At 44.5% G+C, this 17,630-nt stretch overlaps 1 protein-coding gene and 1 pseudogene across 12 annotated transcripts in view; both read right to left on the minus strand.

The window, feature by feature from the left end:
* Positions 1 to 17,630, minus strand: part of KIF13A (kinesin family member 13A) — a 243,192-nt gene that overhangs the window by 15,414 nt on the left and 210,148 nt on the right. For 7 of the 12 annotated variants that reach the window (XR_011388751.1, XM_008274126.4, XM_008274124.4 and 4 more), the window contains 10 exons: positions 15,181 to 15,219; positions 12,984 to 13,083; positions 11,187 to 11,313; positions 9,811 to 9,866; positions 7,070 to 7,194; positions 6,259 to 6,435; positions 5,415 to 5,507; positions 5,111 to 5,263; positions 3,916 to 3,993; positions 437 to 484 (listed from right to left, as the gene is read on the minus strand). Coding sequence is in view for 11 of the 12 variants with exons in the window: in XM_008274126.4 (XP_008272348.1) it covers positions 437 to 484; positions 3,916 to 3,993; positions 5,111 to 5,263; positions 5,415 to 5,507; positions 6,259 to 6,435; positions 7,070 to 7,194; positions 9,811 to 9,866; positions 11,187 to 11,313; positions 12,984 to 13,083; positions 15,181 to 15,219 (996 nt within the window). In the remaining variant the exon portion in view is untranslated. The remainder of the gene's footprint in view (positions 1 to 436; positions 485 to 3,915; positions 3,994 to 5,110; positions 5,264 to 5,414; positions 5,508 to 6,258; positions 6,436 to 7,069; positions 7,195 to 9,810; positions 9,867 to 11,186; positions 11,314 to 12,983; positions 13,084 to 15,180; positions 15,220 to 17,630) is intronic. The other 5 variants (XM_008274127.4, XM_070074313.1, XM_070074312.1 and 2 more) reach the window with 1 other exon arrangement.
* On the minus strand, positions 11,320 to 12,965 carry LOC127487335 (small nuclear ribonucleoprotein E-like; annotated as a pseudogene).

Genomic DNA, 17,630 nt, shown 5'->3' on the forward strand with positions numbered 1-17,630 from the left:
ACTTTTTCATCCATCCACAGTCCCTAGTACAGTAACTCATATACAATGTGTGCCCCCAAAGTAGTTGGCGAACATTTGCAAACCACCCTTAATTTTAAACTTCCTAATTTTACACATTAAAAATTTCGGCTTTTTCTACAGTGGATGTAATACTTTCTTAAATAATTTAGAGACAGACCCACAAACATACACATATTTAATTTAATTATGTGTGGCACTGTCCTGGCTTGAAATGGGTCATGCTAAGTAACGATGTAATACAGAAAGCACATAGCAATGTCATATCGAGTATTTGGACTTGGAAATGGAACTGTGGAAAGAATGATTTGCCCAAGACCAACTGGCAAGTCCAGAGATTGTAAAAACACCAAGATCCCTTTCTTAACTTTTCAGACTTAGATTCTGCTATAACCCAGTCATGCCCACAGGTACACACCTTATCATCTTCATCAAAGCCAGAAAGATCTGGTCGACTGGAGGAGACCTGTAAGACATGATTTTTATCAATATGGCTTATATACTGAACATAATTTCCTTTTTTTATATATAAAGAAATGGGTCACACATGTAGCTGACACCTATATCACTCTTTTCCCCCTTCTCCCCACCCTCCCAGGAATGATTACCATCAGTGTGAGGTTAATGATTCCCATACATGCCTTAAACTTTAAATTCTTCATCTATTTTAAAGGAAGAAAGAGAATGAGAGAGAGGCACCCCTCCTGCCATCCACTGGTTTACTCTTGCAAAAGCCACGGCTTGGCCAGGCTAAAACCAGGAGCTGAAACTCAGTCTGGGTCTCTCACATTGGTGGCAGAGACCCAAGCTATTACTTGCTACCTCCCAGGGTGCCATGAGCATGAATCTGGAACTGGGAGCAGAGCTGGGATTCGAAACCAGGCACTCTGATATGGGATGCAATTGTCCCAAGAGACATCATAACCGCTGTACCAAACTCCCATGCCCCCATCCACATTTTATATAATCACATATATGTGTAATAAACACATATATGTAATATATGTATATGTATATATTATATATACATATACTTAACTTTACAAATATGTAATATATGTAAATAAATCATATACATGTAAATAAATATATATGCATAAACAGCAACCAGATTATTTAGCATATTTTTACACCTCATATAACTAGTACCTGACTATGCATGGCCTTCAATGATTTATTTTTGTTCCATTCTTCCATTGATGGGACATCTAGGCTGCTTCTAATATTTTGTCATTATAAACTACTTTGAAACAAATGCTGCTGTCACTCCTGCTTAGTAATACCCTAGAAGCCTCCTACAATTATTGATATGTGCATTATTTTCACTATCATTCAGCCATCCATACAGCCTGTGTATCTGTAAGAATCTCTAGAGTAAATGATTACACCTGTGGCACTTTCTGGGCTACAGGTAAAGGTATGTGTTATGTGTACTTTTGACTGCTTCTCTGAGGGATTTTAGAAAGAGCCTGTCAAATCCTATAAAGCCATTCTCTTGGGAATTTATAGATCGGTTTAAGGGCATGTGCCAATTGTTTGGTATTATATATTCCCATCCATGAACATGGTCATTTTTTCTGTTTAGGCTTTCCTTTTGGCAATAGTTGTATTCAGATTTCTGTTTCTTCCTGATTGAGTTTTTGCAATAAACTTACATGTGGCTTAAGATTATATATATATATATATATATATATATATATATGATTTATTTTTATTTATTTGAAAGACCAAGTTACAGAGAGAGGTAGAGACAGAGAGAGAGAGAGAGGTCTTCCTTCCACTGGTTCACTCCCCAGATGGCCACAATGGCCGGAGCTGAGCTGATCCGAAATCAGGAGCCAGGAACTTCTTCTGGGTCTCCACGTGGGTGCAGGGGCCCAAGGACTTGGGCCATCTTCTACTGCTTTCCCAGGCCATAGCAGAGAGGTGGATTGGTGCCCACATGGGATGCCAGCACTGCAGGCAGCAGCTTCACCTGCTACACCACAGCGCCGGCCCCAGGATGCCAGTGTTAAAGGCAGCAGTTTATCCCACTGCACCACAATGCTGGCCTCTTGAAATTTAATTTGTTTAAAAAACTAGGTCATGTTTCCTGTCAAGTCTCCCACAGTCTGGGTTGTGCTAATTGAATCCCTGTGGTGTCACTTAATATTTTTACTGGGTCCTCTATAAATACCAGTAGTTAGATCTAGAGTATTGATCAGATTTAGGTTAAAAACTTTTTTTTTAGTTTATATCATAGGTGGTTATTCTTTGCTTTCTAAGCTAGATGTTTACCTTATTCTTTTCAAAAAATGTAGTTTTATTTATTTGAAAGGCTGAGTGACAGAGTGAGAGCAAGAAGGAGGGAGGGAAGGAAAGGGAAAGAGAGAGAGAGAGAGAGAGAGAGAGGGATTTTCCATCTGCTATTTTGTTCCTCAAATGCTCGAAATCAGCTAGGACTGGGCGAGGAGCCAGCAGCTCCATTTGAATCACCCGTGTGGAAGGTGGCACTCGATTTTAGGCTCTACGATACGGGATGTGGGTATCCAAGCAATCACTTAACCTGCTGCACCACAATGCCTGCCCTACTTCATTATTTTTTACTCTTGCTGTAAGAGCTATAAATTTCCTAATAGCAGCTCTTACCCTTTCATTTTCTCTACTGTCTACTATTCTGTTTAAATGGAATAATAGGGATTTTAGGCTGCTGATTTCCATCTTAGTACCATTTTAACTGAATCCCAAAGGTATTGGTATATATAACCTTTATTTAGATTCTAAATACATCCTAATTTCCAGTTTGATCTCTTCTTGAATACATGAGTTAATCTGAAAAGCCTTCAACTTACAACTCTCTAAGTCTCTTATTACCTATTTCTAATACTTGTATTATGTTCAGAAGTAGCAATCTGAGGGCCAAAGCTGTGGTGTGGGGTGTTAAGCTGCTGCCTGCGACACCAGATTCCAGATAGGTGCCAGTTCAAGTCCTGGTTGCTTCACTCCTGATAAGGGAAGTGGGTCAAGTGTGTGGGCCCCTGCACCCACTTGGGAGATCCAGATGAAGCTCCTGGCTTCAGCCTGGCCTAGCCCCAGCCGTTGTGGCCATCTGGGGAGTGAACCAGAGGACGGAAGATCTCTCTCTCTCTCTCTGCCCCTCTTTCTCTCTCTCTAACTCTGGGTTTCAAATAGATAAATATATCTTTTAAAAAAGAGTAGTAATCTGTATGCTAATGATTTTTGATATTTGCTCTGTGGCCTACTGTAAAGCAAGTTTTGTAAGTCTATCATGTCTTGAATCATTTTCTGGCAATTCTAGAGATCAGGAAGGCAAACAATTCTGAGCTTTTCCTTGGCAGGAACTTACTTTCACCCTGCTCCTTCTGAGATGGACCGCTCTGCACTGGTTCCTGAATTACTCTCCTTTCTTCCCAAGACAGCATCCCCTCTACTAAACAGTCCAGCTCGACTGGACTTTCTAGATGAAATGGCTGAGCAGGTTAATTAAGTGGTCAAAGGAACAACTATGAACTACCGGGTGTCTACTCGAGATGGAGGGCACCGCCCTCTACCGCACCGACGGGCAGCAGAGTGAATCCGCGCCAGGGCTGCTAGAACGAGCACGCGACACCCAGGGGCTCCGGCTGCCAGGGACTGCAGCTGGCTCCACCGCCTGAACCAACCAAATTCAATCCTCATCTTGAGAAAGCTCTCGCTAGGAGCGAGGCAGGTGAACGGGAATTCATCAGATGGCCTGTGCCTGCCGGTGTGCGTCCCCCGCACGCAGAGGCGCCCTGGCACGGCGGGACACTGCACTGCGCCATGCGCACTGTTCGCCACCTCACGTCCCCGCATCCCCTACCCAAACCCCGAGCCATGCGGCGAAGGGGCAGCGCCTTGACGGGCGTGCGGGCTTACATTATGGACGTTCGGCGTGCTGAGGCTCCTCCGCAGGTGCCGCGCCTTGGTGGAAAGTGCTTCCTTGACCGTGACAGCCTGTGATCAAATAAAGATTTGAAAACAACGTTTATCACTGCCTCATCTGGTTAGAAGAGTAATACATGCTGGTGTGAGGAGTTAGAAAAATAGAGAAACAGAGATTAATCTCCCACCTCCCACATACACCTATAATTACAAAGCTGGAATCTCACCATACCCCTTTAGGTTTTCGCTTAATAATCTGTCAAAAAATTTTAATAAATAAAACCCGGAAAACTGCCAGAAGAAAGACATTCACTGTGAATTTTTCATACACGTGGACAGAAAAAATAAAGGGACCCAGTACTTCAGGAAGTTCATGGAATAATGGAATCAAAAGGTTAAGTTTATTATGGTGCAAAAACACTTTGAAATCCATGCATAGTTTTTCAGAATACATATTTTCCACGAACTTTGTACACCCATACTATACACGGATTTCAATTTTTTTTGCACCCAAATCAATTTATCTTTTAATTCCACTTTCTACGAAGTTACAAAAACACCAATAAAGTTTTATGCTCTTTGTATTTTACTCATGCATTCAATTTGGGTGAGATTTCCACAAAGGGAACATTTTTTTTTCCTGACAGATGCCAATCTTATTCTTCCTGCTGCTCAAAAAAAAAAAAAAAAAAAACAACATTTTTCCACAGTGGCAACCACTGCTCCTACGCAAAGACATCCCTTGGTCTTACAGTTCCACTGTTTAGTGGGTTATTTTCACATGTCAAAAAAGCAAGTGGGGCCTACTGATTAGGCAGACAGTAACAGTCCCTGGCTAAGCTTATCCAAGCTATTTGAGTTTACATCAGACTCTGCACCACTTCCTGGCTGTGGAACCTCGGGCAAGTTAGCTAACCTCTCACACTGAGCTTTCTCTTTGAAAGTGGGGTCCGCTGGAAGATGTCATCAAACACTAAATTACTAGGGCATAGCGCTTGGCGAGGAGAAGTGTTTGCCCTTCTTTTTCTATTTGGTCCTAATTCGGCAGAATCTTTTCTCTAAGGAGGTGACCACACCAGTGCTCCTGCTCTGACAGGCTCGGCGAGGCGCCTGCCGAACACACTCCCGCGCGGCCAGCCTGGGTGACGGCGGGAGGCCGCTCCCGCTGGGCAGCCACTGGCTCACTTGCCTGCCGCAGCCGTTCCAGACTCAGAATGTTCTCCACCTGCAGCACGCCGCGCGTGTACTTCTCGATGTACGTCTCCCCGTCCGATGTGCCTTCGTTCTCACTCCTGGCCGCCAGCAGAGCCAGCGTTTCCCGATCCTCGATCTCCTCGGTCGCCTTTGGGGACAGGAAGCAAAGGGCCCGTGGGAAACGTGGACTCGTCTTCATCCAAAGTGCGAGGAGAAAATTCTTTAAAGGCCGGGAGCATTACACACACACACACACACACACACATATCTACATCTCAGTATTTTACACGACATTTTACCTTGGGTATGTTGGACACTATTTCATAGGTGACACCACAGGAATAAAATATATTCTTCAATGATATTCTCCTCTTCAAACTCTGTGTGAAACTCTGGTAGAAAAGGAAATCTGCATTAAACTACGTAGCAAACCAAAGTTGTTTAGTACTTTACAGATTGTAAAAGTATAATCAATTATTATGATTTGATACACACACACACACAAACACATACCATACTTGGAAAACAAAAACAAAACAAAACAAAATAAAAAAAACCCCAGAACCTAAGAATCCTTGTCTCCACCCTGAGGGACAGAGTGTCCAGCTGTTACTCAGGGGTTGGATTTCAGAATTTGCAGCACATCTGGGGCTTCGGGGTTGCTCCTCTCCCCATCTGCTGGCCGCCCTTGATCTCTCCTGGGTTTAATCAGTCTTTCCTGGGACAGCAGGAAGCACCCTGGAGAGGCTCAATTTTGTTGACAGCACCTCAGGGATGAGATCTGGTGGTGCTGGAGGACAGGGATTTATTTGTTTTGTCCTGGTTTTGTCTCTATCCTGCTGGGACCTGGCGCTTGACTTCTCAGTCTGTTTTTCTACTTTCAAGCAATGAAAGATGTCACAGCTCCACTGTCTGCTGTTTGGGATCTCAAACGAGTCAAAGTGGAAAGGTCCCTTGGGGATGACAGTCACCTGTGCTGTCCTCGTGTTATCTCGGATAAATGAGCTCCAGACTCTAACTCCGCCAGTGTGGTCACATTTAGCGTACCCCCTGCCTTAGTGCCACAGAGCTCTGTGCTGTGACACGCAGTGGGAGACAGCTGCGAGTGCACAGACACGGTGCAGAGCCAGGCCCCAGTACTACCTGCTTGTTGTAAATATTGGCCGCAATCCGCTTCCGCAGCACCAGCTCCATCGCGGCCGGGTGGCTGAGCTGCACCGTGGCCTTCACAATCAGGTAAATCCTTTCATTCTGGGGTGTGACCCTGTTCAAGTGCACAGAATCGTGCACCGAGGAATCCCAAGAGGCGGTGGCTGACACCTAGGGTCGGGGGTGGGGGCAGGAGGAGAACAAGACACAATCCAGCTTGTGGTTTTACAAGACACACTCGGGAAAGGAAATAAATTTAACTCAACATAATCAAACAGCTTTCTTTCTTTCCCTTTTTCTTTTTTTTTTTTTTTTTTTTTTTTTTTTTTGACAGGCAGAGTGGACAGTGAGAGAGAGAGACAGAGAGAGAAAGGTCTTCCTTTGCTGCTGGTTCACCCTCCAATGGCCGCCGCTGCAGCCGGCGCACCGCGCTGATCCTGGCAGGAGCCAGGAGCCAGGTGCTTTTCCTGGTCTCCCATGGGGTGCAGGGCCCAAGCACCTGGGCCATCCTCCACTGCACTCCCTGGCCATAGCAGAGAGCTGGCCTGGAAGAGGGGCAACCGGGACAGAATCCGGCGCCCCAACCGGGACTAGAACCCGGTGTGCCGGCGCCGCAAGGTGGAGGATTAGCCTATTGAGCCACGGCGCCGGCTTCTTTCCCTTTTTCAAAGATAACACAAATGCTCAATTTTCCCTAAAGTTCCCAGTCCTCTTGAACCACAGCAGGGGAAGACAGCTCCTGGGGACATGAGAGAATCCAAATTCCCTGCAGTCAGCTGGGGGGGGGTAGGAGTGTGGTAGCTACCTCGTCATCGCTGTGCTTGATGATGGGCAGGTAGAAGAACTGGCTGCCGTGTTCCTTGGGCAGGATGGAGTTCACACCAGAAGCGTGGGGGCCCACAAGCTGCTCGTTGGCACTGAGGTTATCCGCTAGCCAAGTCCAGGGCACACGAGAAGAAGGAAGGGCAAAGTCACTTTTTGAATAAACATGCCAAATTTTAAAATATGTTTTTATGGATAATGCAGTTTACAGAGAACACTTTTTTTTTTTTAATGTTTTCTTTCATTCCTTTTTTTTTTCTTTCATTCCTTATCCTGCAGTTGAAACAGACTCCAAGACTTACAATAGCTTTTATCCTCTACAAATGCAACTGTGGAAGTGGGAGAGTTGCCTGGTGAGGCTCCTGTAAGGCTGAGTGGAGATATTCTTTTTTTTTTTTTTTTTTTTTTTTTTTAAGATTTCTTCATTGTATTTGAAAGGCAGAGTAAAAGAGAGGGAGACACATGTGCAAAACACACACACTCGCACACACACAGCAAGAGAGCATGATTTTCCATCTGCTTGTTCACTCCCTAGGGGCATGTAATAGTTGGGACTGGGCCAGGAACCAGGAACTCCATGAGGGTATTCCATGTGGGTGGTAGTGACCCAAGTAGTTGAGCCATCTTCTGTGCCTCCCAGGCTCATTAGCAGGAAGCTGGATCAGAAGTGTGGAGTAGCAGGAACTCAAACCAGCACTCCAATCTGGGATATGTGTATTCCAAGCAGCAGCAGCTGAACCCACAATATATTCCATCAGTAATGCTGGGAGCAGATAGTCTCACCAAAAACACTTCACAGCTTTGCTTCTTTCTGTAGTCTAATGTTACATTTGTTGTCCTACTTATACAACCTATACTAGATTAGAGATTTTTAGTCAATTAAATTATCAACAAAGAAAATCAAAGTTCTGAGCACATGGAAGAAATATGAAGATCAGGGGCTAGCTTCATGGCATAGTGGGTAAAGCTGTTGCCTGTGACATCAGAATCCTAAATGGGCACTGGTTTGGGTCCCAGCTGGTCCACTTCTGACCCAGCTCCCTGCTAAGGTTCTGGGAAAAGCAGGGGAAGCTGGTCCAAGAACTTGGGCCCCTACCACCCATGTGGGAGACTCAGATGAAGCTTCTGGCTCCGGACTTTGGCCTGGCCCAGCCCCAGTCGTCGCAGCCATCTGGGAAGTGAAACAGCAGATGGAAGATCTTTCTCTCTGTTACTCTTTCAAATAAACAAATAAAATCTTTTTTTAATTTTATTTTTTTTTATTTTTGACAGGCAGAGTGGACAGTGAGAGAGAGAGACAGAGAGAGAAAGGTCTTCCTTTGCCGTTGGTTCACCCTCCAATGGCCGCCGCTGCAGCCGGTGCACCGCGCTGATCCGATGGCAGGAGCCAGGATCCAGGTGCTTTTCCTGGTCTCCCATGGGGTGCAGGGCCCAAGCACCTGGGCCATCCTCCACTGCACTCCCTGGCCATAGCAGAGAGCTGGCCTGGAAGAGGGGCAACCGGGACAGAATCCGGCGCCCCGACCGGGACTAGAACCCGGTGTGCCGGCGCCGCAAGGTGGAGGATTAGCCTATTGAGCCACGGCGCCGGCCCACAAATAAAATCTTTTAAAAAAGAAATATGAGGAAGATCATCTTCCAATACCCTAACCAATGTGGGATTCATTTTTTTTTAAAGATCCATTTATTTATCTGAAAGAGTTACAGAGAAAGAGAGGGAGAGAGAGAGAGAGAGAGAGAGAATCTTTCATCTACTGGTTTACTTTCTAAATGGTTGCAATGACCAGGGCTGTGTCAGGCCAAAGCCAGGAGCCAGGAGCATCATCCAGGTCTCTCCTGTGGGTGCAGAGGCCCAAGCACTGGGTGCTTTCCCAGGCACAATAGCAAGGAGTTGGATTGGAAGCAGAGCGGCTGGAACTTGAACCAGTGTCCACATGGGATGACTGCACAGCAGGCCTCGGCATAACCCACTGTGCCACAGCACTGGCCCCCAGGCTGTGTGAGTTTCAGTGTCTGGAAGAAAGGTCTGCCAGGAGCCTGCCTCCTCCCAAACTCAGCAACTCTGCTTTCCATTTCTCCAAAGATGGTTCCATTTATGATGTCACTTGGACAAGGGTTTTACTCACAAAACACATTGAAAATCATTGTTTTAGTTGGCCCAAGTCCGATCTCATCGCTATACTAAAAGACAACTCTTAACATGGGCTTACAGTGCGATTATACAATGGCCTAAAAACCAAGGGCGGGGAGCAAATTGCAGTAGCCAGAAATGCAGGTTCCCAGGCCCTTGCTGAGTCTAAAGAGAATCTCTGTGGGGGTAAGTACTTTCCCAGGTAGTTTCTATAAGCATTAATGTTTCAGAGTAATTGTTTTTTTTTGACAAGCAGAGTTAGACAGTGAGAGAGAGAGAGAGAGAGACAGAGAGAAAGGTCTTCCTTCTGTTGGTTCACCCCACAAATGGCCACTATGGCAGGTGTGCTGTGGCTGGCACGCCGCACCAATCCAAAGCCAGGAGCCAGGTGCTTCCTCCTGGTCTCCCATGCGGGTGCAGGGCCCAAGCCCTTGGGTCATCCTTCACTGCCTTTCCAGGCCACAGCAGAGAGCTGGACTGGAAGAGGAGCAACCGGGACAGAATCCGGCACCCCAACCAGGACTAGAACCTGGGGTGCTGGTGCCACAGGCGGAGGATTAGCCTAGTGAGCCACAGCGTCGGCCTCTACTTACCATTCAAATCCAAGAAGAGAACTGGTATGTGAGTTTCCATTCCAGGAGGTGGGATCCTAAATGTGATAACAACATTTAATTATAATAAAATACATGTGTGACATTTTGCTAGATAGAACATTTCAAACACGGGCCCAGAAGAGAACCACTATGCAGATGCAGGTTCTCTTGATGGAATACTGGCACTTTCACTTTTCTTGACCTTCCTGCTAATACAAAGCATGGAATTACATGATATAAAAAGGACTACCAGCTATATGACTTACACATAATTAGTGGAAAAGAGATTTCAAGGCTTTTTAAAATAATTCTATCATCAGTACAAGGGATGGGGGTGTTGGTAGAGTGGTGTCAGGGCTTAGAGGGGGTACACCAGGCAGATGATCCTTTAGAAAAGCTCAAAGGAGGAGTGAATGCAACACATGGATGAAGGGGTGCTGTGTGCAGGAGAGGGCAGCCTCAGCTGCCTGGGCATCGCCTGTTAGAACAAAGGTCTTGGGCCCATCATGTCTCCGAGTCAGAGTAAGGAGGAGGGGACCCGGGACTACGTGGGACAAACGCTCAAGCTGATCTGAAGTTTGAAAGCACCTCAAGTGAGAGACTGAGGAGAGGAGAGGGCTCTGAGGAGCCTAACAAGACTGATAACAAGCCGGGTGTCCCTAAGAAGAGGCTGGCAGAAGTCCTGCCCGTGAGCTGTGGGAGTCTAGCCCAACAGTGGAATCTGCAGGGAGAGAAGTCTCCTTCCATACAGCTGACCACAAAGTTGACTGCACTGGCACTTGTCAACGGCGAAACCAATGGCATCGCTATTGTTTCTATGCCTGTCCAGAAGAGGCTGTCTGGGCCTGAACGTTCTGGGCTTAAAGGGAATCTGACTGCTCATAAATGGCAGGACGTAGTGTTGTAATACGAATGTCAACGAGAATATAAAGCAGCAGCAGCTACTGTTAATGAATGGGCATGGAAGGCATTTTATATACACTAGGGCATGCAAGGTTATATTATAATGCAGTAGGTATTTTACGTCTATTTTCCTGAATTCTTATAATACTACCACGAGGGCAGAAACTCTTTAGGTGTACTCTGGAAACACCCTTCTTTTGAGCCAAAATAAAATAATTTCTGGAGATCAGGAAACAATGTTCAGGTTGCTTATTCAGAGGACTAGAAGAATGGGGTATTGGATTCCTAGCCAGGGAATGAATGCATTCTGGCTCCCCATGTGGGGGGAGTTGGAATAAAGGGAGGGGAGCATTAGAGACGGGAGGCCCTTCCCTGAGCAGCACAGTGAGCATTTGCTGCGTCTGGCATGGCTCTCGCCACCGGCAATCCGCACCACTACCACCAGGCCTGCACGGCAGGAAGGGTGGCCTCACCAGTCGGCGGGCGCCCCGGGGATCCCACTGCCTGGGGCTGGCACCAGCACAGCGTTCCTTTCTTCCGTCAGCCCTACCCACTGCTCCACGAGCCGAGCTTCCCGCTCCACGTCATCCTCTGTTTTCTCTGCAGAACAGGATGAGGGAGATGAGTGCCAGTGAGAGAGAAAGTACAATTTCTAACTTTAGCTTCTTTTTTCCCACTGTAGAATCTAAACTTAAACCAAAGACATTTTCATTCAGTGATAGCCAAAGTTGTTGTGTAAACCTTTGCTGTGTTGCACACAGATTTTTTTGAGGTTTTGAAGTTCACGGATAAACACCCAGGTGAACTGAAAGAGGCTAGGACACAGCGCAGCCTAAGGCGCTCTAGGCCAGGCACAGCAGAAAGAGCACTGGGACAGCACTGGAAGCATCAAATGAAGTGATGGATGATGTGGCACTGCTTTATAAAGCCACACACCACTTCATAAAGACAGAGGGGGAAAACACCATATACACCACTGGGTAACACTGACTTTCTTGACCTTTATGCTCATCATGAATGGGACTTTGAAACCGTCGCACCTGAACTTCAGTTCTGGGGCTCCCTTGGTACAGTCAGAATGATCTGTTTACCCGCAGGCTTAGTGCAAACTGACGTCGCATGTCAGGTCACGGTGTCTTCCGGAGGGAAATGTTTCCTATCTTCTACATGTAAAGGACTAACATTTGTGATGTGTCCTTTGGTGCAGAATCAAGTACAACCAGTGGCCGGTGAAGGCAGGAGGAGAAGGGAGGAGTTGAAGAGCAGAGCTGTGCTGCCGAGCCCTGCAGCCTATTGCCGGCACGAGTAAACTGCACCTGTGGAGCTGGGTGGCAGCCAGCAGAGCTGTGAGGCTGATCCCGAAACAGCTGAATGCACAGGCACCAACAGTAGCTGGGCAGCAACGAGTGTGGTTTTAGAGAGGACCCTTTTGCTGCTCTTAAGTCCTGCATCTCGGATTCTGTGACACCTCTGATTGACTATGAATATTAATCACATTTGTGTTCATCAAAACAAAATTTAGTTTGACGTTTAGTGTCATAGTTTTATGACATAACTTGGAGTTTTTATGAAAATGTATTATTATTATTTTAGATAAAAATCCCACAATATTTATTGTCTTCTTTTAATAACATAAGGATAATCAAAACAATATGAGCAAATGTTTTAGAACTACACTCCTAATGAAAGGACACCAAAAACAAACAAAAAACATTGTATTACTTTCTTAATAATTTCTCACTTCATTGATCATTCCTAGTTGGAGACACTTTGTAGCAAAGTAGTATTTCCTCCTTATAGAGTGATCTCATCCAGTTTTCTTGACTTTGTTTTAGAATTAATCTCTTCTGCATCATCTAATATGAGGCTATGTACTCACCAAAACCAGGGATACTGCCCTCTATCTGCAAGTTCACTTGCTCATAGAGCCACACTTGAATTTGAGATCTCGCAAGTATCTGAAGATGGGGCTGACGGACTGCACCGTCACCTCCTCCACTTTTGACCCTGTCCATGGTATGCCATAGTGGAATCTCACAAAGACCACATTGGATGCACACGCTACCTTGGAAAGCAGCTTCCAGAATTCAATGTATTATTTTCAAATCCAGAGCCTTCTTAAATCAACAATGTACACTATGATTACCAAATGCCTATAACTCTCACAAGTTCAAAAAAAAAAAAAAAAAAAAACAAAAAACTAAGACACCACTGCAAACTTAAGGGAAGAAGACAACTCCCCACCATGGCAAGAGTCTCATCTCACATACCTTTTTTATTGCTGACTTTTTTGATCTGCTCATCCAGGTATTCTCGTCGTTTAATGAGGGCATCTGACCACCGCTCTCTGACGCAGTTTAAGTCTTCTTCCTGACAGCAGAGAGGGAAAGTCTTTTTTACAGAGGGTCTCCACTGCTCTTTTTTTTATACAGATATTTAAATTGATTAGGAAACTTTCCATTAGAAGGGCCATTGAATATTGCTGTGTGATTAATATGCAAGAAAGCAAAGAGGCCTCAGTTAACATTGCATGCTGATCAAGGATGCCTGCATCCAGCAACCAGAGCCCCTGGATCTTCACAGGGGTAATTATATGTAAAAGCAGGACAAGCTCAAACTATAGCAACTGTTGGATGACGTGTGTGTGTGTGTGTGTGTGTGTGTGTGTATTTAAATTGCAGCTATTCACCGAAAGGTTTGTGATTCTAGGCAGGACAGCATGAAGAGAGATCAAATCACATAACAGCACGTGAAATGAGAAATGACAGGCACTTTGATAGTCCATCATTCAATGGCTGACAACTTGTGTTTTTTGGAATGCATAGATAGATCGGCAGAGAACCCTTTGAACTTGCTGCAAAGATTTTAAGTCCAGCACGATCATGAAGCTAATCCCAAATCTCCATGCAAAACCCAACATGCAAGTCAGCCATGCTTTAAGAAATTCCAGAAGCAGGCTCTTGGCTTCACTGTGAACAATGGGGCAGGAAAACGAATAGCACCAGGACGTTAGTCAACGGCATTGCTGAGATCCCAGGGGTTCAGGAGATATTTCCCCTAACATTTGTTATTGCTTGCTTACTTTTTAATTAAAATTATGAAGAAGGAAAGAAAAATCATTCCGTTCTACTCCAAACACTCTGAATTGCCTAACCCTAGTCTAATCCTTCAGGCATAGACACCGGAAGGCCTCTGGGACTTCCCTACAATGTACCCCTATTTTATGTGTAGGAGGCACAGTGGGCAAACATCCTTCTAAACTTGCAGGGAGAATCAGTACAAAGACTGGGACTTGAACTCAGAAGCCTCAAGCTTAATTTGCTGCTCTGATTACAATTCTATCACTCCATGTCCCATGACACCGGGCCAGTCAGTACTGACTAGGCAAATTTCACATTTGCAAGTATGAGGGCACTTCAGAAAGCTCATGGAAAATGGAATTAAAACATATATTTATTTTGGCATAAATTTTTGGAAGTTATGCAATACAAGGAAATTTTCAAAAGGGTCACAAAATGTGGACAAAATGTGTATTATAAAAAAACCTATGTATGGATTTCAAATTTACTTTTGCATAAAAATAAAATCTTTTTATTTTATTTTCCCATGAGCTTTCTGAAGTAGCCTCATATTTTTTCCTCTTCATTTATAATGAAAGAAAGCTGAGATTTAAGTTCTATGTTACAGAGGACTAAGCTTAGCTTAGAAGAAAACTGGCTAACAAAACAAAGCTATGTGCACATGAAAATAATACAAGACTCTTAGATGTAAGAAGCCAAGCAGTTTAGCATAGGAAAGACAAAAGAGTCCCTAAAGAGCATGGATGAATAACTGCGTAGTTTTTAAGATCACCAGTTTTGGAGGCAGTGCTGTGTCATAGCGGGTAAAGCCGCTGACTGCAGCATCAGCATCTCATAGGGGCGCTAGTTCGAGTCCCAGCTGCTCCACTTCCGATCCAGCTCTCTGCTATGGCCTGGGAAAGCAGTGGAAGATGGTCCAAGTCCTTGGGTCCCTGTACCCATGTGGGAGACCTGGAAGAAACTCCTGGCTCCTCTGGCCATTGTGGCCATTTGGGGAGTGAACCAGCGGATGGAAGACCTCTCTCTCTTTCTCTCTCTCTCTCTTTCTGCCTCTGCCTCTCTGTAACTCTGCCTTTCAAATAAATAAATAAATCTTAAAAAAATCATGTTTAAATGCAGAGGTATTGGTCTTGTGTAGCAAGGCTTTACAAGCTAGCAAGATGGCATAGCAAAAATGCAGTATCTTGATACACATTTTGAACTGCAGAGAAATCTACAGAGATAGTACTGTACTCCTGATTAAATACAAAGCAAATCAAAAGCAAGTGAAACACTGCATGTTCTTGCTCTCTGCTCCTCCTCTCAGCTCCCAGGCCTCCGCTTTGCAAATGCTGGCAATTAGCAGTAGCTGTGCCCCATGCCACAGGATTGACAGCAGCAGCAATACCTGATAACTATCCATATCATCACCATCCTCATCATCTCTCTGGGAGGAAAAAATAAACACAAAGGACATGCATTTTGTTTCTCAAACAACACACAGGAAAAATCATTCTTTAAGCTTCACACGCATATCACAATGAACAGCTCACACAACATCAGCAAAGTAACACATTTCATTGACTCTCCAAAGGGTCTAATGCGTAGAATTCACTTATATACCATTTTAAGACCTTATTTTTTAAACAAAGAGAGCAGCCATTTAAAAACAACAAATGGCAAACCTATAAGGGATTTTAGAGATTCTTTTGCTCGATTTTTCTTTTAGTCATGACACAAAACAAAGGCTGAAATGATTTAACCCAAAGATCACACAGATAGTGGCAGGTCAGGACTGGCAGCCAGGCCTTTGGCTCCTGGCAGCAGCACACCACTCCTGCTGATGAAATCATCAAGGGAACGCCTGGGGAGCCCATGGCTATGAACATACAAGGTTCTGTACTGCAATACTGCTGTCAAAGCATTAGGCACTATTCTGAGTAACGTGGATTTCTCAGTAGCCACTATTAACTCTAACAATCAGTTGAAAAAAATCCCAACTGTCCCAAACATATGGCAATATTTTATCATGATTACATAAAGTAACAATCTTGGCAAAAATATTTTGAAAACAAAAGGGTTTTGACTGAGACAGTTTTCCTTAGAAACAGAACCTCGATAGAAGCCTTTGATTTAGATTTATCAGTAAATGTTTTTGACTCATAGAAAAGATATGAACCTTCTTTTTTAAGAACCCGTGCTTTAAAGATATAGTTGAGAAGTGGGCATTTGGCCTAGAAATTAAGACACCTGTGTCCCACATCAGAGTGCCTAAGTTCAAGTCCTGGCTCTAGCTCCTGACTCCAGTTTCTGGTTGATGCAGACCCTGGGAGATCATGGTGACGGCTTGAGCATTTGGGTTCCTGTCACTCATGTGAGGGACCTGGATTGAAATTCCAGCTCCTGATTTTGGCCCTGGCCCAACCCTGGCTGCTTCAGGCATGTGGGGAGTGAACCATAACAAGGGAGCTCTGTCTATCTGTCTCTCTCTCCTTACCTTTCTGCCTCTCAAACCAATAAATTAAACACATAGTTAAGATTATTTTCATAACTATACTTCAAAATACACCATGTTTTTAAGTTTGGTAACCATCATTGCAGTTATATGACTAACATTAATTGCAAGCCTAATCCAGAAATAATTGACCTTGAAGTAATTCTCTCTAGTAAAGTAAGAAAACAAATAGCTTTAACTTATTGTTAATGTTTAGACTAGGGAAGTGCCCCTAATAACTGAAAACTGGCCTGAGCTTCCATGGTATCAAACTGTTGTGAAACCAGCATACGCTGTACTGGTTTCAGTCATTGTGTAAGAATCATTCCAAGGCACCACACGAGCAACAAAAAATGAAAGTAGAGTATGTCAATTAAAAGTAAAAAATGCATATTTAAGAAAAAGTCTGAGAAAACTTTCAGGGGTGTGAATACATTCCTCAGCTAGTCTACTGACCGTGGATACGTTAACCATCGTGTACGGTTCACGCTGTATGTTCATTCCCTCAACAAACTGCTTAACATACAATGTTAGTAGACAGGACCCTGAGCATGGCAACAAGGGAAGAAAAGCCCTGAACATGGTACAGCTTGAGTTTAATGCCTGTTTCTACGCACTGTGAAGAGCACCGCTCTGGGGGAAGGCCCCTACTTTAAAGTTCATATTTTGACAAAAATCGGTTTTAATTCAAGAGGTAGAGCTTTTTTTTCTTAAAGAAAACATAAATAATCAATTTTTGATGTTTATCAAACAAGAACATTTTGTTAGCTGCGAGTCCATCTTCTCTGTGCCACAGTTTGGGACACACAAACTCAATATTTATCTAACGTTAGAGGTTTATTAAGTTACAAAATTTGATGGTAGGAGAGGACCTCAGGGAATTATTAAGTCAACCTCACCATTTTGGAGAAGAGAAAAACGGAACTTGAAGTTTGAATTTCCCAGGCAGGGTAACGAGTTAGTGGAGCTGAGCTGTACACACTCAGGTCTCCAGACTGCAGACCAGTGCTCCATCTCCACCCAGCTCTGCAGCCACCCTGGAACTGAGATAAGAATGCCCACAAGCCAGTTCCCTGCTCCCAGGCTGCACACAGAGGGTAGAGTCTGGAGGTGCAGTTGTCTCAGGCAGAGCAGACCTTGGCCTTGCACCTTCCTTCATATTGATTGTAGTGTAGACTTTGAGAACTGGAGGTAATTTTGGCCTTAATAAGGGAGGGTAGCACCTGACAAAGCTCTGCCTTCCTTAAAACCTGGTACTCATAGTCTGTGGGCTGATCTGCAGATTCTGGAAAATTCTTTGTCCTAATGCCATGGACTCAAAGGGAAACTGAGAAGCTGAATCTCACGCCTGACTGCAGGGCAGA

This window comes from Oryctolagus cuniculus, chromosome 5 (assembly GCF_964237555.1).
Source record: "Oryctolagus cuniculus chromosome 5, mOryCun1.1, whole genome shotgun sequence".
Classification (NCBI taxonomy): Eukaryota; Metazoa; Chordata; class Mammalia; order Lagomorpha; family Leporidae; genus Oryctolagus; species Oryctolagus cuniculus.